The 26332-nt window shown below is 39.1% G+C and overlaps 1 protein-coding gene across 4 annotated transcripts in view; it reads left to right on the top strand.

The window, feature by feature from the left end:
- The window catches only part of KIAA1549 (KIAA1549 ortholog), a 154856-nt gene that overhangs the window by 53036 nt on the left and 75488 nt on the right, over nucleotides 1–26332 (top strand). For all 4 annotated transcript variants that reach the window (XM_067308142.1, XM_067308156.1, XM_067308134.1 and 1 more), the window contains exons 2-3: nucleotides 21390–24119; nucleotides 25608–25696. In XM_067308142.1, coding sequence (XP_067164243.1) covers nucleotides 21390–24119; nucleotides 25608–25696 — 2819 coding nt within the window. The remainder of the gene's footprint in view (nucleotides 1–21389; nucleotides 24120–25607; nucleotides 25697–26332) is intronic.

Below are 26332 nucleotides of genomic sequence, written 5' to 3'. Positions count from 1 at the left end.
TCGCCATTTCTTCTGGGTGTTCCTGCATGGCACAGGGTTTGTTGGCCCAGTTGCTTCAGTTGAAACCATGCCCAGCTCTTCCTGAGCTTGGAGGGTGCTGAACCTGTTCATCAACTGCAGGTCTTCAGGAGAAGGAAGAGCCTTTCTCCTCATATGAGAAGTGACCGGTTTCCAACCTTCATCTACGGAGTTATGACTTACTGTTCAACATGGCACAGAGCCCACCTGCACCTCCATTGCTCTGGGGGGTTGAGACTCTTGAAGCTGTAGAGTCTCTGAGAATATCCTATCTATCTCCCGCTCATCTTCTCGGATGCTATGCAGCCTGCTTACTTCCTCCTGTAACTCCTTTACCTGGTGACACAACTCATCAACAACCTTCTGCAGAGAAGTTGACTGTCAGCCCCAGCCTTACAGAGAGGCCCCAGGCACTCCCTGCAGCGTCTGGAAGTTTGTACTGCACAAATGGGAACTTGCTGTTGAATGGTACTATTTAGCAGACCGTTCTTAATTTAAAAGGCTGAACACCAGAAAATGGAAAAAAGTTGTAGATCAGGAGTCAAACTAGTGCATGAGTCCTCAAATAGATCAAAGCTCAACATTATCTCTTTTTTTCAGTTTTTGAAATCAAATGCGAAAGAGGACAACCTGTTGGGATGGAGGTGCTTTTAATCAGCAAAGCATCATTTGTGTGTGTTGCACTTTAATAACTGAGCTTAGCCAGCCTGAGCATGGTGTTCTCCTAGTTACTGTCCTCTGAAACACTGCAATTTCAGATTTTATTTTATTCACTGCTCCAATACTTCCATTCTTGGCACCTGAATAAATATTTTGTGACACTTCATCTCAGCTTGTGTATTTTCTAGACTTCTCTGTATGTAATGAAATAAGAAAGATGTAACCTCTTGTTTAGCTTGCTGTTGTGAATTATTGTACATGTATCAAACCAAAGATTATACTTATGTTTAACCAGCTAATCAGCTATGTAATTAAATGACAATAGAGTGTCTTTCCTGCCTTGTTATCTTTCAGTGTTTTGTCTTTTCTTGCTGCTCCACAACACCATGAAAATGACCATTTTTTCCCTTGACTTCTGTCTTGTACTGGGGGCTCACTTTCACTGCTTGCTCTTTCCTTTGGGAAAGCGTTATGTCTTCTTTTTTTGGCCATGTGTTTGGTTTGTTGTTTTTTTTTAGCTGCTGTAGGTGAAAAGAATGGAGAATGCATTTTAAACAGTGTAGTCTTTTTCAATACTGCCTCAAATGTAAGCATAGTGCTAGTACTAAATGGAGTTAATATGCTGCTTTGCAGTAGTTTCTATCATTACTTAAACTAAAGAGTGGATTCTTCCTTCACATGTTTAAAAAATTAATTAAATGTTATTTGAGAAGTTCTAACAGTAGAAAGTTAGAGGTTGTAGAATGTGCTTCTTTTTTGGGGTCTGGTTCTTGTTGCTTTAACAGTCAACATATAAACCAATTTTCATGCAGTTTAATTTACTTTTAAACTGGGGGGCAGCAGATGAATTCTGGCTTTCCCCTTTTCTACAGCCTTATACTACTCCTCCTTCTCTTCCTCCAACAGAAATGTCCTTGCACAGAGAGAAAGAAATATGCATGCACTGAGAATGTAGAAATTAACTCTATACAGCTGTTTAGTTCATTAGTCTTTCTAATTCCTTATGGGAATTGAATTACTGGCAGGATGAAGAGGGCAGAAGGTTCGCTACAGTGGGATTCTTTGGTACAGGGATAATCAAAAGATACTTTCAGCTGGCATGCAACTGGTTAGTGCTGAATTGTAGGGGTTTTTTTGTTTTGTTTTGTTTTTTTAAGAGGCAGAAAAGATCAGTACCTTGCTCAGTCATGGCACTGTACCATCAGTTTTCTGAGTAATTAGGTATATAACAGACTGTTTTAGGCTCTTGTTTTGGATTAAAATGTTTTGGGAACAGATGGTTACCAGAGGTTTGGTGTGTTGCTTTCTCCCATGTCTTAGCACATTCTCTTCAGGGGTTAGTTTAGTTTTGTTGCTTAGGGTGTTGACAGCCCAGCTTCTGACATGACATGGATAAAAGGATGGTTGCTCTTGTGTTTTGGTATAGCTCCCGACCAAATCCCCCTGTGCACGCACACTGATTTGTTTGTGGCATGGGGGGAGGGAAATAGATTTTAGACTTCTGCCTCTAGAACCATCTTTGTTGGTTTGGTGTAACCTGCACATACCAAAGTCTCAGTTACTGGACCAGAATGTAGCATAGGCAAGAAAGCGGAACACCCTGCCTTTAGGCCAGATCTAGCCTGCTTGATGTATTTATCTAGATCCCATGACAGACTGTGGAGAATTTTAGCTTGTGGCTTTGAAACAGAAGCAAGATTTCTGGTCCTTAGTTGCTAAGAGGACTAACTTCCAAATGTGAAACACAGTGCTGTTTTAAGTATCCTGAAATGATAACTCTCAGATGAGGACTGTTAAGCCTAATTAGAGATTTTCTAAATCAAATATTTAAATAACTTACACACATGAATATATACATAATTTAATTGTGCCCATAAATTACATAATAGGAGCAGAAAGACTTTGGAGAATGTTGAAGGTGCATAGCCTACATCCTTTTCTCTTATGCTGAGTGATGCTGAGTGTAACAGGCCAGTGCACAGTGAGGCATTTTGTTCTCAGCTGTTGTCTGATCTGACTGATGGTGTCTGTAGGAGAACTGCAGAGATCTGAGAGTAGCATATACTTTGTGCAAAGTAACTAACTCCAGCCTTCAGTCCAAGTTACAATTGTAATTTAGTCCACTCTACATCTTTTGTTCATAACCTGCGTGTTAAAACATAAGCATAAACTTTACTTCCCACTAGTTAATCACTTTTTTCCTTTTACACCATGTCGGATAAGAAGCTCATTTTACATTTTGTATTGTTAACAATGTATCGAATTGGTTCTTATATGAACTGTGAACAAAGTGTTCAATAAGAGCGGAAAAGGAAAAAGATCTTCAGAGGACTTCAAGCTGCAGACTGAAGTATAAGCAAATGCTGTAGCTGTACGTTACCACTAGATTATTAAAAACAGAAGGAAACCCTGCTTGCTGGCTGAGAAGTTTTTGCAATATAGAGAGCTGAGAACAGGATTTAGAAGAGGGCAAATTTCCCTGAAATACAGAAATGAGTTTGTGTAGTGGAAGAGGGGACTATCAAAGATGATCACTTCTGGATGGAAATTTTTGTTGTGACTCATGGAATCCACTGTAGTCTATGGTCATCTGTGTGTGAAGTGCAATCATTAGTAACGGGAGCAGGAGGTAGAGCTGGAATAATGTAGCAGTTTGATACTGTTAACATCATTTTTGTCATGCAATTGCTATAATTTTTTTTTTACTTACCTAACAATAATTACTTGGGAAAACATGGTGTTTCAGATTGACTCTTTTCTTCTTGGGGGAAGAAGTGCTGTCTTGTTAACGAGAACTTTGTTTGTCTTATACTTCTGGTCCAACTAGTTGCTAGTTGTGAGCTAGTGGTTGTGGCAACTGGTTGCTAGTGTGAACTTTGCATCTGGAAGTATTTGGCTGCTTGGTTCATATGCAAAAAATAGCTTTCAAGAAAGATCCAGTTTCTAAGCTTATTAGGTTTGTCATTTTGTGCAGCCATTTGAAAACTGCTGATGTCACTGGGTGAATTTTTGGACTTCTGTACAGACCAGAACTAGCTGAATGGAGGGAAAGGCAATGCGTTCCAAAAAAAATATGTTCCATGATTGGCAGAATCCATGAATCCTGGTGCCTTTGACACTTGTATCCTATTTCCCTCTCTCTCCTTCCTCCTTCCATCTGTGTCTGACCAGGGCAGTAACAGCAGATCTGAATGTCAAAAAGATACCTGTACTGGGCAAGAGACAGCATGTGCAGTGGCATGTCTGGAGCTGTGGTGTGCTAGCCAGCTGTTGCCAAAAGGCATGTTAAGAGCTGAGCTCTGCCTGAGCCTCTCTGAGGGGGGTAGATGAATGACTGATTTATACTTCTTTCCTCAACCCAGATGCTTATTTTCATGCAATTTGAGAGAAGCAGGTTACTTCCGAGGTTCTACACTTTAGGTTTTGTTTTGTTTTCTTTTGTTTTGTTTTTTTGAATTGGCCAATGGATTCAGAAAGTATTGGAGAGGACTGACACTGTAATAACATACTCCTTATTTGCTTAGGAAATCAGGCTTAAAATAGTGATTGTTACCTTACGGTCTGTGCAGAACCGTGTAGTCTTGGCAGCTGGTAGGAGGCTGCTGTGATGTCTCCCAGAGATTAGGCTAAGAATCATGCTCCTGAGTGCTGGTTTGCTACCTCCAATTTGGAAATGAGACAGGAGGAACAGCACACTTTGTTTATATGTTTGCATAATCATCATTTGTTGTCTGGTTTTGTGTAGCCTTCAAGGTGATTATTTCATCTAACTATGCCCAAAGGACCTTAGGTGGATGAAGATGTTATAAATCCAGACAAGGGCATTAATATCTACATCCTGACTTAAGTTGCTTCCTGAGAATTGGGGAATGGGAGTGAGAAGAGAAATGGGGTTAAGGGTTTAAATGTGCAAGAAACCATAGCAGAGTTTGGGGGTAAACGTTATGTGATTCCCTTATTTTACTCTGTTGTGTGAAGGAGGTCTGAAGGACTATCACTGACATAAGAGCTGGATACCAGGCGACAAATTGGGGAAATGTTATCTCAGCTTTATAGCTTGGCTATGTGGGAAGGCAAGCTCTTAGAATTGATCTAGAACACAGGCACGTGTTGATATATGTATGCATTTTAAAATATATTTTTATGTGTGTGTATATATATATATTTTAAATTTTCTGCTTACCTGTTTTTCAGACCTTTAATTGTGTTTATATTTTGATTACACAACACAATCTCCATCGCACCCTCCATTTGCTTTCATCATAAGGTGATTCGTTTAACAGGAAATTTCAGAGGTCTGGCAAAGAGGAAGGCACATCCCATGCTTCTGGGTATGGAAATCACTAAAACTGGACTTTCAACCATGTTTAGTGCATTGCATCATAATGCTTTTCTCCCATCAAAGGGTAATGGGATCTTTTCCCACAGAGTGTGGTTATTGCTCTGAGAATTAGTGCTGCAAGATGTGAGAAAGTGATATTTTTATTTTTTATATTTTAGTGACTAGAGTTAGCAGAGACTTTCAGGTGCATAAGATTATTACAGGGATAATGCCTGAACCTTTAGCGTCTCCAGTAAGCTTGTAATGGGGGTGCTTTGGTGACTTAGCTGCCAGCAAAGACAACTGTACCTCCTCTGGCTTTGAAAATACTTGTGTTGTGTCTTTTAAATTGAAATCTTTTTGGATGGTACAATTACGCTTGCATCTCTTAGGCAGCTCAATTTGGTACTGAAAGTGTTTCAGATTTTTTTTTATGTTCATTTGGAGAGATGGTAAGCAAATACACTTAACTTGCACATTAAATGATTGGGTGATCTGATTCATCAGACTGGAGGATCCTTCTGGAAACAATCTCAGTGTTACTCTCAACTTTGTAGAAAGTTTGCATGGTTATTATACTTTCTTTTTTTTTTTCCAAATCGTAATCACTACAGAATGAGTGTATGGATGTGTGTGTGAATGAATAAACTCTAAGATTGCCTGAAGCTGAAGAAGAGCTTAGTGGTTAACTTTGAAGGGAAGGGAAAGGAGATAGGGGTGGAGAATAAGTAACTAAAGAGAAAATCTTTTGGGTCTAGTTTCAATAATTTAAAACAATAGATTTAATTTAGAAAATTTCGGCTGAGGTAAAACTCCACTTACCATCACTTACTATGATTTCTGAGGCAGGACGCTGTGGACCAGGCACTGCCAAGGCCTGGAATCCTGCTCTCTGCTAGGGACTCGTACATGCTGCCACAAAACAGCAGGTAATAATAAAATATCCTTCACTTACTATAATTGGACACATCACTAAGAATTCCTGTTTTGACTAGTCTACCTGTCGAGTGTCAGCGTACAATAGATAGACCAGGCAAACTACACCTTTTTGATCTCGGGAGGGCAATATTAGAACAACTCCATCTCTAAGGACAGGACACAGGTAACTTTCCTTCTAGTTCCCCTTCCTTTGGTGCATGAAGAGCAGCTTCTCTTGACTTCCTAGCTGAGGTTTGAAATATCCTGCACTGCTGCAGACATCAGGGCCTTGACCCTGCATCTCAGAAGTGTAGCTGTCCTTGGCCATTTCTCTCCTGAACTTCTGCAGGTGGAAGCATAATACAACACAAGTTTGGGGAAAATTTCTCAGGCCAGTGTGTAACACATGCTCACAGCTTTCTCTCACGCAATCGTTGCCAGCAGTGATAGGACTTAAAGCATAGCACCACAGCAGGAACTGTCCTACTTTGCCCTTAATCTCTCTGAACAGGGCAGCATTAGTTGATAAAATGTGTGCAGCTGTGGGGACCCAAGTAGGTCCTGAAGTGCAGCTGAGGATAACCTCAGCCAAGGTTGCTGAAGAAACGTTTTTGGTAGCTGCAGGAGTCTGAAGCAGTTCAGAAGAGCTTTGCCATGACTTTGGTTTTTACCCCTGATGCAGATATTGTGGGAAGCAGCAGGGTAGGGAAGGAGGGGGTGGAATATCCTCATAAAGTAAAACTGGTATGTGTCTGTGATGAGGGTGGCTTTCTTGTCTGTGCAATTGTACAGACATTTGTAGTTGCACTGCTTTTAAATTGTTTTTTTTGTAACTAAGAAACTGGTTGTGATTTCTTCTTGCTTTCTCATGCTGGTAGGAAGAGGTGGAAGCAGTTTTTTGGGGAGCTGGATGTTGTTTGCTTCTTGTTTACAAGTAGAATTATACTCTGCATATACCCCTTTTTTACTCCAGTTGTAATCAAGAACTGAACAGTCTGGCCTTTGAAAGAGGGAATGGGCAATGCTGGAAGGCAACATAAGAGAAGTGGTTTGGAGGTTTGCCTCACTGGAGAAGGGCCTTTGAGAGCACAGCTAAACAAGTTGTGCTCTTATAGTGAACCCTGTGGTTGTTTAGAGATACTGTAAACAACACACTACTGAGGATGCACAACTGCTGACTAAATCATACACATACTGCTTTCAAATACTTTAACTGTCGCTTTAACTGTGAAGTTCTCTGTGGCTAAGTTGTTTATATACACTTTTATCCAGCTGACTTCAGAAAATTTATTCTATTATTCTTAGAGAAGTAGTATGCACTTTGCTTACTATCCATTGCCAACTAATTACTAGTTAGAATTAGGGGATTTTTTATAATCACCAATTAAAATTACTGCTTAGGATACTATTGCATGTGTTAATTGGCTTATTCCATGGTAACTTCATATTTATGGCTGCAATTCACTGTCTATAAGCTGGCAATTTTATTTTAACAGATCTCGGGCACAGGTGAGAATTTGCTTTCTGAAGTAGCAGGAAAGTCTGGATTTTCATAAACAAAGCTTATTGGTCTGTTCTTTTTAAAATAGCTTTGCTGTATATGAAACTGTGTGCACAAAAGCTTTAGCCGAACTGCTGTTGATTTTCTGCCCTCCCCCCCCCCCAAAAAAAAAAAAAACACACGTGACATTGATTTCCCACTGCAGTGCATCTGAACAGCCTGGATCAGAGAAAAGAGGGCTGGAAGAAGTCTCAAAGTCATCTCCAGAGGGAGGATCAGTTATAATTATCATTCCTGATATGGTTGTTTAAGTTGTTCTTAAAGACCTCTAGTGATAGAGACTCATGAACCATCTGGAGCAATCCTTTTCGATACAGAGCAATCCTGACATTTCCTAATGACTAAAGTCAGTATTTCATTTCCACTGTAATCATAGTTAATAGCACTTTCCCAAAGAACATGTATCAAATGAAGTAATATGTAAGATACTTTTCTTAGAAATACACTCATTCACTTAAAAAGGAAATGGGAATTTCCCTGTGTTTCCAAAATGAATGCTTATACTCAGCTTGGGAAAACATCCTCCCTAAAGCCTCCCCCCTCTCCCTCCCCACCTTAAGGAAGTGGAGGAATTGTGATTTAGGTCTATGAGAAACATACTCCTTCTCCTGCCAGTCTCCATATTAGGTCCGTTTATGTCAAGAGAGAGTGTTAGTTGGGGTAGCAGGAGTATCACAGTTCGAGATAATTAGGCTAGAAATGCATTCCCAATTGCCTGTTGGTTGGAGATGGGTTTGAAACCACAGGGAGTGAGATAGAAAGGGTAAACTATAGTTCATACCTTGCATAAGACTGACCTGCTTTTCTACTAGCATAAATAAAAATTTTATGTTAGTTTGGCTATCCATGGCAGTGTAGTGCAAATTATTTATGTTGTGACCTGATCCAGAAACACTGCCCACTTTCAGTCATGGGCAGTTAAGCAGTGTAACTTATGTAAGGCCAAGCTGTCCTAACAGGGGAAGACAACTATATGCATGATGCAGCCTTTTGAACAATAGAAAACGTTGATATAGAGAACGTTGTCCTGTTTTATTGGGGGCAGGTTTTTTCTGTAGGGAAGTACTTCCTCTTGAGACAACTATTCATTTTTTCATTGAACAGTTTTTGAGATAGCTGCTTACAAAATTTTGCTTTGAGGTACCTCATCTTGGTATCCCATTTTTTGGTTTCTAAGATGTGGGCGTATAGTTCCCATGAATAATGTTATTTCCTGGAATTAAGATATTAGGAGCAGAATGCATCGACAGTTAACCAGTATCTTTAATTCAGCTCTTCCATCCAAGAAAGGAGAAGAATCCCAGCATACAGGAACTGGGATCAGCTCTAGGATTGTGCCTGGTTACATCTAGTGTGCTGTCCTGTAACCACCTCTTTCCTTGGAGAGAGAAGTGAATTTTCTAGGTAAGACAGATATTAAACAACATGGATAATACCAATTTTAAATATTCTATCACAAGTATCTGGTAACTTATTAGAGGAGATTAACATCTTTTTTTTCCTCTTTCTTTTGAACCTGTTACATGTCAGATAGAATTCTTTCGAACAGTTAATTTCTTAAGACTGTTATACTGTGAAAGAATGATTGTATCATGATTATTCCTCTATCTAATAAAATTGTTTATTTTAACAAGTTATCTTCTGGAATAAAAAAGTGAAAGTATTTATTAGCATTATATGCAGTCATTTTCAATTGATTTTTCATCTGGAAATATTCTGATGTGTGTAACTTTTTTTTTTTTAATCAACTGAAGAAGACTATGACTTATTTTAATTTGTACTAAGAATGCAATAGAGAAGAATGGGGTTGTGTGTGTTTGACCAGACAGGGGTTTATTCTTTATTTTGGAAAATCATATCTATGTATTTCTTTGTGTTTATACACAAAATAAAAAGGTGCATCAACTTTGTGCCTCTAACCACCTATTGTGTGTTTTTATTCTTGGTATTCATGTCATGATTCCAAACAAAACTGAGCTCTTGCTCAGCTACAATTCTGCCTTTTCCCCTGTTGCAGATATAACTTAATTGCCTCCTTTCTCTTAGAATATTTCAAAAAGGGAAGGGAGATGCTTCCAAATATGTGGTTGCCTTGTGGGGAACGTTGCTGCTGATCCCGTTCACACTGTGGAGACCCAGTTTCAATGCCTTTGATTGTACCATTGATATTTTTCTAGTAGGAAGGCCTAAGCAATTTGCAAGACCATAAACCAAACCCAGAACTTTTGAATTCAATTCAGAATCCAATGGGTAGCTTTTCCAGCTTCCAGACCCACCGTATACTGTCCTGAGGAGTACCACGTAGCAGAGGAACCCATCAGCACCTCACCAGGTTAAATTTCTAGGTTGTTCTAAAATCTAGATCAGATGATCTAGAAACAAATACCAAGATCCGAATAAAAGAGAAATGTTCATTCTTATAATGACATAAATGTTACTGTTCATGCATATTTTTACTATCCTTGTCCCAGAGTGCCTGCAGCCAGAATGCATCCAAAGCATGTGTTTCCCCATTGCTTTCTCCAACATGCTTGGCTGCATGCATGCAAGCATGCATCAGCTTGATTTTAACCAGACTTGAGATTCACCTGAGTTGCTATTAGTTCTAGCCCAGTTTCTTTTTCGTGGCGAGTACCTTTGACCGTGCTATCTGTGTTTAGATGGAGTAGTGCACATCGCTCTATGTTTAATCAGTATATGTTGCAGTTTATTCCTGAATATGGCAGAGTTTGGCTCTTGTTACCTGCCTTTGCATGATGCCTTGCCCATCTCCTTTCCTTTTCATTGCTCTGAGGAAGGGAAAATATTTTGTTTCATGCTGCTAGTAAATTTCTGGTTTTACTGAAAAAAAAAAAAAAAAGTCTTCTCCAAGACTAGCGTGGCCAAACTGTGGCTCTTCAGTCTCTTTAATGCTCAGTTGCTCTGAAATATGTTTCGGTTGCTCTTTGCAAGCATTCTTGTTTGAGAAAGGCACATAAACCGATTGGTTTCCCAACAAGTACTTTGTTTTGGATTGTCTCATGCATGTTAAGTTTTGGTAAGACAAAATTCCCCGTCTCTTTTTTATTTTTGTCTTTGTAAATATATTCCAAATAAATTAGCAAGGAAATGCAATTTTTTGATGTTCCTGAAGTGATATTGTTCCTGTTTAAGCGTCAGGTGGTCGAGAATACTATGATCAGACTGCTCAGTAAACTAGGACTGTGTAATGCTTTCCACTCCTGTATTTTTCTCTGCCCTTTGCAATTGTTTTGTTACTTTTCTGGTTTTCCTATGTATCTTTCTATTAAAAATACTCTCCTTGGATTCTTTTTCTAAATTATATATATATTACGTTTTCTAATAGCAGATCTCGTCCTTTTCTGATTTATTTCTGCCACTCCAGTTAACCATCTATTTACTCATTCTTTTATTTCTATTGTCAGCTTGGCCTATGAAGTTTCTAGGGCCCTGTGGAAACTCCAGTTCTTGTTTCAGGATAATCTTATCACCAGGCAGGATATGAAAGTCAGGAGTGTTGGGGATTTCAGCATTCGCTGATTCTTTCTGTAAGTTCTGAATGCTACATGCACCTTAAGCGACTAAAAATACTAAAAAGTAGAAGACATGCCGCTTAATATCCTGGATATTATTTTATGGCAGATAAATTGTAGTCTCAGAGGATCAAATTCACAGCTGCAAAAAGATGATGCAACTTTGCTGAAGCCAGTAGAGTTAAACTCACTTATGTTGGTAATGAACTTGGCCCCAGGTCTGAAAGCTTAGATTGCAGTAGCTCAGGATAACCAATTTCCAGGAGAATGCTCTGAGAGCAGTGATTAGGCCTGTTGTATTGCATTAAGGAGACAGAAGAAAAGCCTTTGGGCAAGTTTCTTTTCTCTAAGACATAACAACTGTGATTCTTTTGCTTGTTGGGTTTTGAGGATGTTATGAAAAACACAAAAAGATCAGAATTAATTGCTAAATGTTGTGTTACTTAATAAGCAACGGGATATGTACATTTTGACATTGTAATTATTCTTAGAACTTATACAGTTCCAAAATCCCTAACAAGGAAATTTGCAGGGAATTTGCAAGTATTGTGCAATAAATGCCCAAGCCTAACATTTTATTGAGAAAGGTCAGGAAAGCCATTTATTTATTTATTTATTTATTTAGAGTAATACTTGCATTGCCTTTCTTTTCTCTTCCCTAGTGATTTTGCCAGGACAATATCTTCTGGAAGTTCTATGGCTTTAAATTATGGCAGAAGTTTGATCTCTAGTATTATGTGGTGACGCCTTCTATTACAGTTTTTTTAAGAGATTTCTCTTTTTACAAATGAGGTCGAGACCAGCAACCCTTGCACATTGTAAAGAAAAATATTAGGCAAAGTTATGTCAAACTTCTGCTTAAAGTGGGCCCAAGTGTCCCAAACTGACTCAGAAGGAACTGACCCGCTACCACCACCAAGTCCACTCCATCTCTCTATATGTCCCTTTTGTTTGTGTGTTTTCCAGCTCACGGTGAGCACTTAGCTAGAAGCCCTTTAGATTAAACCTAACTGGGACTATTCTGCTCTCTTTCCCAGCTTATTTTCTCCTTTTACTATGAAAATGCATTGACAGGATTCTCTCACATGAACTGATTTGCCTAGTGACAAATGCTGAGAATACCACCAAGGGCTTTCATATCTGACTGTGCAAGAGCTTTTCAATGTTACTTTTGCATATACTGCTGATTTCAAAATCAAGCCTATACAGATGTATTTTCATGATCTGGGCCTGGAGCAACGAAGGTTTTTGGTTTGCAGGTTCCATACAGAGTGATGGTACTATGCTGGTTGGAAATCTTGTCTTTTCAGATTTTTCATCATGCTTTGCTTAACAATAGTCTTCTGAATTAACCTCTCAAAGGAGCTGATTTTAGGTGTTGCAGGTTGGGACATCCATTTATTCCTCTAAGTAATATAATTCTGGAGCAACATCACTGTACAAGCAATGAGCGTGATGGCCTGAAGCTGTCAAGGTTATTTTTCCTTTGTCAGCACAGCAGAGTTAAGGATCTATGTCAGTGAAGAGAGTCCCTGTGGATAACTGGGTTACTAGGATACAGAATAGGCTCTGTTTTAATTAGGCAGTTACACTTGTATTTAGGCTCTGTTATTTCATTACCTCTAGAGCTTTTTTTTTTTTTCCCCAGTGGTAATGCAGTTTAAAAAGTAAAAATCACTGTGCTTTAAAGATATATTTTTGCTAAAAGCATTTGTGTTCAATGGGTGCAAAATATTTCTCCTTGGTATATGTTACCTCTAGAAAGGAGAGGCTAATATAAATTTAATTGGTGCTTTCAGAAGCTTCCAGTATCTACATTTTGGAGGAAGCTGCAGTGTTGAACATAACCAGAACGCTTCTCAGTAGTCATTTGGTTGGAAAAAAAAAAAACTAACACAAGGTCTTTAGAGATTAGAGCTCAAGTTGCAGGGCAGACAGTCTGCAATTTGTTCAAAAAAAAAAAAAAAAAGAAAGCATTTTCTTTCTCTTTTCAGAAATGTGACCTAGTTATCATGATGAGCAAATCTGAGAGTTTTTCTTAGAATAAACATTTGTAAAGCCAATTCAAGTTTGTGTGTACTTTATCCCTGGCATATGGCTTCCCACATGATGATGTCATATACAGCCAAATGCCAAAAAAAGCGTGAATGCTCCCAGCAAAAGCTAGGCTTCGGACTGTGATTTGATTTGCAGTTTTCTGCGTGTGTGCATACAAGCCAGCCAGACTTGCTACAGTCCTGAGCTCTGCACAAAGCTGTTGCTTTCCTCAGTTGCAGGTGATGGTCTGTATGAATGAGCAGCAACCACAGAAGGCTTCTCTCCAACCACAGCATCTTCTCTCCTAACTTCCTTTCCCCAAGATGTTCCCAATGGTTTTGAATTGTCGTTGCTAACTGGTTTTCTCACCTCTGAATTCAGGTTTATTTGCTCAGAGGAGCTCTAGAGAGTGAGTGTCAACTCAAGGCATCTTGATTCTGTAGAAGCTTTATGAACTTCCTCCGGGAGGATTTCTTATGTTTGGGTTCATAGGATTTCTGTAGTCATGAAAAATTACGTGTGCAGGTTGTGTTCCCAGCCCACTTGTTAACAGGCAGGTTTTTTTCAAGGCAGTAATACTGTTTGGGGGATGGTTCTCACTCTATGGCTGTGTTCACGGAGTTTGTGTTGGGGGGGTGTTTCACTTTCTGCCCCATCCTTGTGCTGTCCTTACCCTACTGCCTGAGCTGTTGGTCTGCTGTTATTTTTTGCCTTATGAAAAGCTTCACTTGGATTGCAAGGTTTTTCCTCTCTTTCCCACAAAACAAAATGTGCAACATTGGTACTAGATGAAGAAAAGCTATGCTTTTTTATTTAATCTACCAATTACTGTAAGCTAGTACAAGGTCCTGTTCTTCCCCAGCACTGGATATATTTAGAAGATTCCCAGACCAGGATTCTGATTATGTATATTGCAAGTTGTCTGATGAGGTATTCCATCAAGTGATTAGCAGAAATTGGGATCCCAAACTGCCTGTAGGTCTTTCAAGCGATGGTTACCAAAAAAAGTGTGCGAAAGGAAGCTTTCTTTAATGTTGGATAAGAAAACGTGCATGTTAGTGACTGCTATTATAGGTTCATTGGTATCATTTAGGTATCTGTACTGCAGTGAGCTTTCAAATGCAGTACTCAATGAGAAGTGCCATGATCTGTTTTTTGACTTGGAAAGACAAGTCATCAATTTTATAAAATGCAGTTAGACTTTGTCTTCTAGTAAGCCTCTCTCTTTACACAGATTTCATCAACTCTATTGGCAAGCAAATAAAGGTATACCTTTGCCATTTGCCCTTGTGCTTTGGTGCATCTTTTCCCCTCGTGCAAAGATTGCAAACTGTGTTCATTTGCAGGAGGGGAAACTTTTTGCACCCTTGCACCTGCACAGCAGCTGAGCTGCATCTGCTTGCATATGGATAAAGAATGATTTCAAGATGCTGCTCTTCTTTTTTTGCTACGTACAGAAACCTGAAGTGCACAGAAGTACACCCTCACTTTGTGTCCTTCCTTTTAACGCTATTGTTTTTCTCTTAACCTTAATACAACTTTTTCTATTTGTTATGAAATTTTACTTCCAACCTTACTGCAGTGCAAAAGAGTGTTGAGACTTGGCATAAATTTTGTACTTCTCCACTGTCTATTTTTACTGTTTTTCAGATGGTATAAACAACTTAATTCATTAGTTAAAATTCATGAGCTCAGGTTAAATGAAGAGTGATACTCTGGATCTTTTAAAATAAGAAAATGAAGATGAACATTTTTGAGAAATGGCTGTAAGGAGTCCACACAATTTTTGTGCCTTGCCTAACCTGAATGTATGTTATCCTGAAGGAGTGTTGTGCATGTGTGCATCATGTGATGGGGGAACGGGATCTTCCAAAAGCTGATGAGAGCCTGTCCCATAAGGGAGGTCTAGGAGATGGTTACAGCTCTGGAAGGGAGAACTAATGCAAACTCCCATCCCCATCCTCCTTGTATACCAAGGGTGATTACTGTGAGTGTCCAATCCATGCTTACATATCTCCCAGAGAAGAAAGGAGACAGCTTTTCAGCTGCAAATGCTTGTGTGACTGGTATTTTCCTACAAGCCAGACAACTAAGGAATGTAATTACAGACTTAGACAAGAGAACTGTGTAAATGGTTTGCAATGACCTAATACATACAAGACCTTTTTGTCTGAAGCTGAACTAAATACTGCTAAATGAGTTAGAAAGTTATTAAGTGTTAAGCCATATGAGGAAGACTTCAAGGTTTTTTTTCAGATGCGTTTGCCTCTATCATTCTTTTTATCAAGTCCTTGGGTGGTCTTGTCCTATGCTACATTCAGTTACTTTGTTTTCCTGCTTCCCTGTTCTCAAACAAAAATCTCAATATTGGCAAATGGCAAATTAGTTGTGTTTCTTTGAAAAGTGATATGTGCTAACCTACTGCATAGTCAGAGAGCCATTTCACATGATGAAAATTCTTAGTGCATACAGAGCTTTAATTTTAGTCATTTGGAATTTGTTGTTATCAAGTCAGCTAATAGGAATTTTCCATTTATACTTGGAACGTATGTAATATCAGTTGGCTCTGTACCTAAACTGCCTCTGTGTCAAACAATGGGCTGTGGTAAAGGATGAATTGTTACCCCTTGCTTAAAAAATGAAAGGACTAAAATTTCATTATGTAGATCGTTGTCTTTGTAAACAGAAGATCATTTTTGAAGTGATTTATATTTTGAGCTACTTTGCTGGTATGTTCTAATGTTTGCAAACTTGGTTAGGCCTTACTTAATTTTGCTGTGTTATGTTCTTTGAGAATCAAATATTTCTATTCTCAAGTTGTAGTTTTGTTAAAAGCTTCTCTATTGTATTCATTGTTGTCATGCCTGTACCTATCATCTATAATTGAACATATCCATAAAATAGGAAAGTGTAATTACAACATTTTACTAGCAGAATGCAGAAAAGTGATGACTTCTTTTTGAAATCACAGGAGAGAGCAGTAGCAGAGTTGAGATTAGATCTTGGGTCCTGTATGAGTGAGCGTGTGTGTGTGTACTTGTATATATTTTAATGCAAAACGAGCTTTCTTCTCTTTATAGTAGAACATAGAACAGACACTGCTCTCTAGCACTACAACTACAGAAAGTAACCATTTTTCTAGTGGCTTTCTGGAAAAATGACTAGTCTAGCTCCTGGTTTATGAACACACGCTTGTCTGGCAGGCTGATGTGGTGTACTTTTGTCACCACAGAAGTCTACAGCATGCAGCAGTCCTTTACCTTAGTCATGGGAAAGCTCTGCACTAGTATTATGGCCCTTCCAGAATTCACATGAGTCTCGGCCAGAGTTACTACTTATGGTGCACAGCCGTGCTTCTGCAAATACAGATTTGGCAGTTGAAGAGGTCATTGTGTTCAGTGACGGGTTTCATTACTTCTGAATTTTGTTCAGACTCTTACCTGTTGTCATGGGTAGCATAAGCAACAGAGTTCATCACCCCAAGCACATTAACGTATTTTCTGCGCTGTCACTCACTCCTATAGTGTCTGAATTTCATTGTCTAAACTGAGGCATTGTCCTGGTGCCATCTGTGGCTCATGCGGCCATTTGCGCAAGTGTTTTTCCTTTCCTCCTCTTTGCTGTAGCTTGGGATCACAGTTTTGCATCCTAAGCTATTTAATGCTTTTCATAATGTTGTCAGTTTGTAGAGTTTGGCTTGTCTTATTGTCATCCCGTCATCGTTGCTTAGCACAATGGCAGCGTAGCTGCTGGGCAGTGAAACTGTCACCCAACAACAACAGCTGTTCAAGCAAACAAGTCAGAATTGATGCTAATCAATAGATTCGTGCAGTCATGGCATTAAAATATACCAGAACATGTGTGATTTGTCTGCTTCTTTGTCTCATGGTATCACCAGATCAGCTGTTCTGCATGGGTGAGGATGTGCTTTGTCATGCAGTCTGCCTTCACCTCCTTCAGCCCGCTTTGCTTTTCCTTTCTCTTTGTGCACTGTCTGCCTGCTCTCTGGCACATCTGCTGCATGTCCCATCTGTTCTTGATGAGTGGCGCACACTGTTCTGACAAGCAGTATTCAAGTAGTATGCTGTTTTTCTGGAGATGACAGAAAACAATCATTTGTATTATTAACGGCATGTCATTAATGCTCCCTGCTTCTAATAAGGCAAGCAAAGCAAATAATATAGAACACTGGCTTGCAGACTTGCCACTGAGTTTTTGCTTCAAAATCCTACATGCAGACGTGAATTTCTCCCACCCTACTTATCTCAAGCAATCAGTGCTCTTACCTTGTCCTGTGGCTTGCAAGTTTTCCAAGATCTGGTGTGTTTTGAGGTTGGTGTTTTTCTATTTGTTCCCCTTAGGGGAAAAAAAAAAAGAGAGAGAAAGGGGGGGAAAATAGAAAAAGCAAATTCTTTCATAGAAATTGAGTTTCCTTTCCTTTTTTGCATGAATGGGAATGTTCTTTACATTACGGGCACAAGTGCTTAATACAATTTTAGTTACTATTATTCTGTGTAGTTCAAGAAAAAATATTAGCAGACTCTCAATAAAAATCTAATTGTAAAATAACAGTATATTTAAAGCCAAAATTGCCTTTGCCTTACTTTGACTTATTCATCTCTGTTAGATGGCTTATAGCCATGTAACTAACTTCAAAGTGCATCTTTCTGTGATTTGTAGTTACTGCTGGCAGAACTTTGCTTTGTGGTGATCCCTCTCTCAGATTGCACAAAGATGAAGGCAGTTCTGTATGGGTGAAGGAAGATGAACACACGGAGCATAGACGTGTAGGGAGTGGAATTGCTTTGCTCTGTCAGTGGAATAAACATAAATATCATCAGCTCTAGCTTTCAGTCAGAGATTTGTGCAGGTATCTGATCAGAAGTATCATCTTTGCTAGTCAGAATAAAAATGGCTTCTATAGCAATGCCATGTTTATCATGTTTATTTTGTTGAAGGTGTCTAACATCTGCCTTGTTCTGTTACTGATGTAAGGAAATACAATGTGAAATCATAAAGATGAGCAATGAGAAATATATCTATTAGTATGTTTGTCTATAATTTGGAATTCATTTTAAGCAAATGTACAGTGTACAAAGTGTGACAAAGATGGACAATATTTTACAGGATCAGCTAAAAGGAATTCTGATATACCTTTATACACTGCATGCATATATATGAAGAGAAGTGATTCATTTTGACAGTGTTCCTTCTGTAGTCTTGTAATTTTTTTTCCTTTAACTAACTCCCTGCTTACTCAAAATGTGCAAAAAAAAAAAAAAAAAAAAAAAAAAAAAGGTCTGAAAACCTAAGTCAAATGAAGGAGCAAGGTCAGGGAGACTTCTAAGGATAAGGAAGCAGAGAACTTTTTTCTGATACCAACGGGGGGCTGCTGTCACCAGCATGTGCTCAGGACCCAAGATTAGGTTCCATGGTTGATGGAAGCTGCTGCTTCTGCTGCTTTTAAATGCAAATGAAACTCATGATTCCAGTATGTCACACTATGTTGTGTTCAAATGGTGAATCTCTGAGGAGGAAGTCAAGGACACAGTTGTGTCTTGCATAAATTTTACATTGAGTGTATAGTAATTATTTTTCTTATTATTTTTTTTTTCCTTGAGAATGTTATAAGGCTTTTGTCATTACCCCATAACTAAGCACTGTAAAGTTGGCTATGTCTACTTTCAGTTTTGGGAGGAGAAGAAGATTGAGACTACTTAGGAACATATTATCTGTTATGCGGCAAAACACTTGTGCTTTGGATCCATAAAGTATAGTATAGTATCACAGAACACACGTTTGATTAGTGGTGATGAGTGGTATTAGATCTATGCATTAATTCTTATCTTTAATTGTGATTTTTAGATCATCAGATCCAAAACATATCAAATCTGTATGTCAGTGTTTGAAAAATTGCATCAGGGAATTTAATAAGCAGACCAAGGAGGAGGGAATAATTACAGCAATATATCATTTTTGGGAAGTGTTGCTAGACTGCCGACAGTATGTAACGGATAAGTGAACTACTGCGAAGGTCTCCCATGGGTTATTGATTTTGAGGCATCCTCTAGAAGGCTACAAACGCAGCTACAGTTGAGCACTGTACTGTAGCACTGTGGCACACTTTATACTGTGTATTACCATTTTTATTTTAATCTATTCCCTCATTGTGTACCTGTGTGGGTTCCCCTTTACCTCCTCCTCCCCACCTTTTTAATGCATATTGTCAGTAAGCTTCAGTAGCACTACAAGGACACTTCTCTAAGAAAGCAGTAGTGTTGGGAAAACAGGACGATCAGGTGGGATAGCTAATTTAAGGATGAAGGCTTTATGCATATCCTAGCAAAATGTCCGGGAGCAATTTTCTGTGATTTTCTTTAATATTCAGCCCTGAAGGCTAATAATGCAGTCTTGACACTTTAGTAAAATAATCAAGCAATAATCTACAGTTTCTCTGCAAAACATGTCCACAGTTGGAAAAGATTATATACAGATCTTCACAGTAACCCAAGAATGCTTTTGTGAGAAGGGAGGGATTATAGTCAACTAAGGCAAATGGTATTCATATATGATTTTTTGCAAGCATCTTGATTAAAATATGTAGTGAATTCTGAGCATTTCTCTTTTGTGCCTGAAGCCAGCTATTGCTACTTAAATTCTGTAAATTGGAGCAGTGAAGTTTTATTATAGGTGGCCCATAAACTAAGCCATCTTGCTGTGGATTGTGAGTGAAGATGGCAGTTGTGGAATGAAGCAATTTGCTGCCGACTGTTTAAAGGCCAGACGGGAAATGGCAGGCATTGTAAATGAAGCTATTGGACATTTTTCTTCTTAGCAAATTCTTGCCATTGACATCAGAATCACACTGCACCTTACGTGAAGGCAACCTCTCTTCATCTCTCATAAGTGGCATAAATGTCACTCATTGCAGATACTGGCAGGAGCTCACCCTTGAAACAAAGCAGAAAAATGCTGCCTGGAGTTTGTGTTTGTGGAACAGTTTGATGACTCAAAGATCACTCATAAAACTAGTGTGAAGGTGGAGGGCAACCCTCAGCAACAACCAACACGCTGTCTGCGCTTCCAAAGCATGAGCTCTTATACCAAAACACTGCCCGGTTGCATCGGCTGTTAGTGATTTGGGCCATGAAGGATCTCAGGGTCATATTAATACCTCTAATGAGAGATCTAAGAGTAGTCGTGTTTAAACGGCAATGGAGAGAGTGGATGTACTGCATTGGGAAGAAAGTAACTCGGACCATGGTTTCAGTGTTTTAGTGTGACTAAAAGTAAAAGTTCTGGTAGGACTGTGGATTTTCTGTGTTAAAGTTCTAACAATGTGAACTGGAAGTCAGAGACAGGGATAAGCAAATATAATTCTGCTGTAGACACCTTTTTCTAGGGATCAAATGAAGCAGTCTCGCAGGTCAGCGAATGTGTCTCTGGAGGCTATCAGTTGGCAGTAGAAAGGGCATGATGGCTCTCTACTGTTTTTTGGGTAGGTGGCAAGAAATGGCAGGAAGGAGCTATGAATTTTGGGACACTAAAAGTGAATGAGGGCTGTTTTTGCAAATACTGTTTGCCAGTTGAAAAAGAAAATATGCTCCTGTATTAGATAGAAGACCCCATATTTCCCTGCCTGAACAATATATTGCTAATGAATTCTTGATGCTGTTCTTTGATATTTAATCAGTATATGTTCAAAAGTGTGTGTGTGTTTAATGGTGGAGAGTAGATTTTGGGGGGCAGGGGAAGGGGAGGAAGGACTCCTACCCTGTGTCTTTGGTATAACAGGACAATACTGTGTTTGCTGCTTAGCTTACAGTGAGCACTGTACTGATCTGCTAGTGAGCCTAGTATTAAGAAATAATAAAACTGGCGGAAATGAAGTGGTACTAATGGAAAGCAGAAGATCTAAATTGGATTCATAAAGGTATGCAAAACGTTTCTCTGCATTGTACCTCAGTGCTCTTTTTGGTTTGTTTACTGCGTGAAATTGCTGGCTGACCTGCACTGTAGCCTTGTGTGGGTAAGAGGGAGCTGCTTTCTGTCCTTTGGGGGCTAGCGAGACAGCTGCTCTGTAGCGAGGAGTAGGTGCGAATAAGAAGAGTCACGTTGTCCTACTCATTTCCCAAGGAATGGAGTTTCACAGGGAAAATTATTATTTGTGCTGACTTGCTCAAGGAGATTGTTCAAGTATGGAAAGGTTTTGTCTTAACACTTAAAATTCTGGGCATTTCTCTCCAGAAATACGGTTTGTAATGTTTGCTGATTCCACTTGTACTGCTTGTGCTAATTTGTTACTTTTTTTCTCTCTCTCTTTCTCTCCCTCTCAATTTAGATGAGACATCCTTGGAGCAGCAAAATTTTTCCTTTTTCTCAATGGGCTCAAAGGTTCACCAAAGCATATCAGGCAGCAGAACACATATGGCCTTATCAAAAAGTACTTTGGAGTCCCAAGAAAATAATTTTCTTCAAATGGCTTTATCATCAGTTACCACTCCCCTTGATGTGACTTTATTTAACCAAGAAGAAATGGTCAGGGCTTCCGAAGGGAGAAATAGACCATTGGTACATGTCTCCGTAACTAGCAATGAAGCATTCTTAAGTGACAATGAATTTATTAGCTCATTTCCAAAGGCACAGTGGACTCTTCTGCTGAAGTCTTTTGCAGTTTTAACAGACCATCACTCAGTTAATACAATAGAGCCACCAAAAGAAACATTAGAAACTGTGTTGCTAACACCTTCCTTATCTGTCTTTTCTTCACCATATGATATGATAACAGCACAGCAAAAGACCCTGTTAAGTGCTGTCCCTGAAGACAGTAACACTCTTATGAAATTACAGCCTTTTGTACCAGATAGTGAAATTTTAACTGCAAGCAGAGACTTACTATTGTACCCTCCAAATACAGATATTTATTTCACTTCCATTCCTTCAGAAGATGTAGTTACAGTGTGGGAAAACATAAATAGAAGTTTAGCATCTCTGCCTTTTGGGGCCACTTCAGAAGGGTCATCTGTTCTTCTTAGACTGCTGGATAAAACCAGTCATATTACACCGCATGCTACAGCACAAAATACAGACCCATATAGTGACATTTACGCCGATGTGAACAGCAGGGCAACAGAAGCTGTCAGCCGAAGGACCTATCCTGTTTCAGGCATTCCCTGGGCCACACCTGTTTCCTTAAGCAGTGCTGAGCCTGCTTTGTTTCCGGTTAGTCTTCCATTTGCATCTCTCCCGGTTCACTCACCTGCCATTTTCACTGACTCTGATATGGTTCTTCATGGCAACTTGTTTACACACAAATTCTCCAGTACAGCACCAAATTTGCCTGCCAGTTCAGAAATACTGAGTCAATCTGAGCTTTTCAGCGAGCTCGTAAGCCCAGTGCCTTTCACTAGATCATCCACGTCTTGTTTGTATTGTGACTCAGTTTCCCTTCTGTCAGAACCAAGCTTTTCTGCAGAGCACGATGAGGGCTCAGGTGATTATGTCGAAACTTTGTCGGTGAAAGCCTCTGAAGTAAAAGGCATAACTCCATTTACAACTGTAATTGCTGATGTGTATGAATTAGAGGAGCCTACACCTGAAACTTTTCATACTTCTTTTCCATCAAGACCTGTTGTTTCGTTTTCTTCAAGATTTGCAGAAATCCCCAAGTCAACCATGTTTTTATTAAGCACTGTGGATGCTGACCTTAACAATAAAATGCCTACAACAATTTTTCCTTCCTACAGTCAGCTCTCTGGAGGAACAGCACTGAACATCTCTTCTGCTCAGTTTTCCCTCCCTATTATGGAAACTATTTTGTTAACACCGAGCATTAATGTAGATCTTCCTGATACTATCAGTGCTCTCTTTGAATCTACCTTCACCTCAAGTGAGCCAGTACCATCATTTGCAATCAGTCATACAACTTTGCTGGAGTCACCAGAATTTATGCCATCAGAATCTTTATTTTTGCTTGACAAGACATTGGCAAGGGGAGAATCACCTGTAAATATTACAGATTTTCTATCCAATCTTGATTTATCAACGCCATTTCTTTTTGAACCTAACTACTTGTCTTCATTACCATCAGCCAAACTGACTTCTTACTCTTTCATGCCGAGTGATTTATCAACACTGTTACCTCAGACCTTGTTGACTGGGACATCAGTACTTTCTGAGAACGTTTCTATTTGGGACTCAGCTACCCCTGTCAGCACAGACACTGAGGCTTCTCAGTTCCCTTTCTGGCAAACATCATACTTCTATTCAAAGGCATCCTCTATTCCAGGGGCACATGTTCCTGAAATAATGCCATCATCAAATTTTCATTCGGACTTGTCTACATTTCTGGAAGCAACATCAGTATTGCTAATGGATTCTGAAGTTTTGTTTACCTCAGCTTTTACAGGAGCTACCTCTACATTAGAGTCTTCACTCTTCTCTTATCAACCAGTGGTTCCTACCCCGGTGCTGTCCGTTGCCGACACAGGGTCTGTTACCAGCAGCATCTTTCTCAATGAAACAAATTTGTTCTTGTTTACTACCTTTGCGACAACTCCTGTCTTAAATGTATCTTCATCTCTACTATCAACTGTTCTAGCTTCTGATGAGGATATGGGTGCTACAGTTAACCCCACGTTGCTTTTAACATCTTACACCAAGGTCAGTGCTGAGACCGCACTTCCTACTGCAAATCCTGACAATCTCACCTCACAAAGCGACGTGAGCAATGTTCTTTCCTCTCCTGCAGAATCTGTATCTGTGACCACATCATTTGTCCCTACACAATTCCCTCCATCTTTGAACACTCCCACTGGATATGGCGTTCCACCAAGAACTAGTGTAGCTGATGGTACTGATACAACGACTGCTGTCCCCATGACCACTGCCATTAGTGCTGTGGGCAGCCATGGCACAGTGACTACGGAAAGCAGCCCAAGTATATTCTCCTCCACTCCCCTGGCAGCCACTACTCTGACTGAAGCTGTATTTGCAACCCCTGCCATGACCACTACCAGGCCACCATACGTCTGCAACATCACAGTTCCTGATGCTTACTTAGTCACTGCTGGTAAGATATTTCTAACATTTTTATTTCATTTTTCAGAAACCACTGTAATGTGATCTCTTAGTTAAATTACAAGTGTTGAATTAGCTAAGTAAACATGTCAAAGGAATATGGTGCAAGTTTAGACAAACAGCTATATAACTGTTGATTTATCATTTACTATTGCAAATAATAGAATTCACTCGAATAAAGTCTGTTGTGATAGTGAATTACATATACATCACACTGCACAGTGAATGATACATAATAGCAAGCTGTATTTGAGGTTGCTTTATCACTTGGTTTGTTGAAAATGAATGTTATTCTCACGGTCCTGTTCTGCCAAATTTTAAAATTTCCTGCCTGAATAAGTTTCTCTTTAAAGCTGTTGCTGTTGTTCATAAGAAAAAGCCTATGTTTAAGGAAATGTTGTAATGTGAAACAGGAAATTTAGTTTCAAAAAATTTGTTTTTGTTTTTATTAGCATTTTTATCATTTTACCGTACTATCTAGCATTTGTACTTTCCCTCCTCCCATATTTATTTCAGTTGGATGTGGTGTGGTTATAACCAGAAAAGTGACTGCTGTGTGTTTCAAAATCAATTGTCTCTTAGCATCTGTGTTTGCTTTTTTGGTGTTTTCCTATCTCTTTCTAGTTTGTTAACAAAACAGTACCACAGAACAAATACAGGGCAGCTGTAGAAGTGCCATGTATTCTAGCCAGTCAACACATTTTGCCTTGAAGTTTGTACTTGTAATGAGTAAATGTAATATATAAATGCAGAATGAGCATAATTTCCTCCTCCAGGTAGGAGGGTGAGCTGACTACGATGGTGATGAGGAAGATTTTTTTTAACTTGCAATTTGAGTAGTTTTGTAGGCAAGTTACTGATTAAAAGTAAATGGAGAATGACAACGTGGTGTTTTTCAGTTGTTTCCTCGACCATAGTCACAGTCTGAAGTGTGATTGTAGCAGACATAACATCCATAAGAGTGTGGATTTTTTAAAGCAGTTTCTTCCACTCAGTGGGTATCTCTTTCAGTAATCAATGTCCAATTTGTTTACTTTTTATTTAAGTGAAAAGTAAATGCATATTTTCTGTGGCTTTTTTCTGACCTCATTTGCATTCCATGCGTTGCCTACAAAACATTAACTATGTTTTGACAGCAGACTCATTGTGGTGCACAGATCAGACTGAATGTGGTATGACTTTTGGATCCTTTTTAAATGCCTCAGTGGCTCTTAAGAAAATTCTTTTACTAGAATAGTAAAGAAGTTAGATATGGAAAAAAACAGAGAAAATAAACCTGGAGCTCCTTAAATTTTATTTAGCATCACTTTTTAGGATGCAGTCACACCTTCACCTGTTTCCTTGTCCGTTGTCTTGTGTGTTTGATACAGTTGATCTCATTGCCTGCTTTTTCATGCATTGCATAATTGAAAATGTGGCTTTGAACCAAGGCCCCAGAGATGAAGCTAAAATGTATTTACTGACTGGCATTAATTTCCAGTGCTGGCCCGAAGAGCTGTTCTGCAAAATGTCAGTGAATCCATCAGAGAAGTGCTCAGAGTTCAATTCAGGCGTTCAGTAGAGCTGGAGGTAAGTGGTATAAAGCGTGCGTAAGTATTCTTTGATCAATATAATACAATAGTGCTTTTAGTTCACAGGATAAAATGATTTAGAAACAACCCATGTGATACTAAATCACAGAGGAGTTTATTCTAACTTAAATCTATTAGCCATGTTTTCTTTCTTTTAATGTGACTGTAACATTAGCTTTTTACTTTTAGAATGTAATTATTTTCTAGGGCACACCTTCTTCTTCCTGACATAGGTGCCCAAGCAGTGCCCTGCCTCCGCTCCTCACCTGCTTTATTGACTGGTGAAGTGAAACTGAACTGAAAAGCTTTCGCCTGTCTGAAGTATCTGTTAAAGTTCTGTTGCTCCTACTAGCTAATTATAGGCTTAGCACCTTAGACAAAACAAAATCTTCTCCACAACCGTAAGCTATTTTATCTTGTAAGTGAGGTCATCAACACTTGCAGGGTAAGTGGTGGAATCTGAAATGCAGGATTTGGCAGAGGAAAAAAGAAAGGAAAAAAAAATCAGGTGTGCAGTGGTCAGATGTTATTTCTAAACCCTTCAAATAGGCAGTACCTGGTTCTCTGTGAGGTTCCAGTTTCTTGCTTTTTTTGAATCTACAATTTTATTTTCAATACAAAGTTAACTCAAGTT

This window comes from Apteryx mantelli, chromosome 1, assembly GCF_036417845.1.
Source record: "Apteryx mantelli isolate bAptMan1 chromosome 1, bAptMan1.hap1, whole genome shotgun sequence".
Classification (NCBI taxonomy): Eukaryota; Metazoa; Chordata; class Aves; order Apterygiformes; family Apterygidae; genus Apteryx; species Apteryx mantelli.
This window is presented reverse-complemented; position numbering and strand designations above follow the sequence as displayed.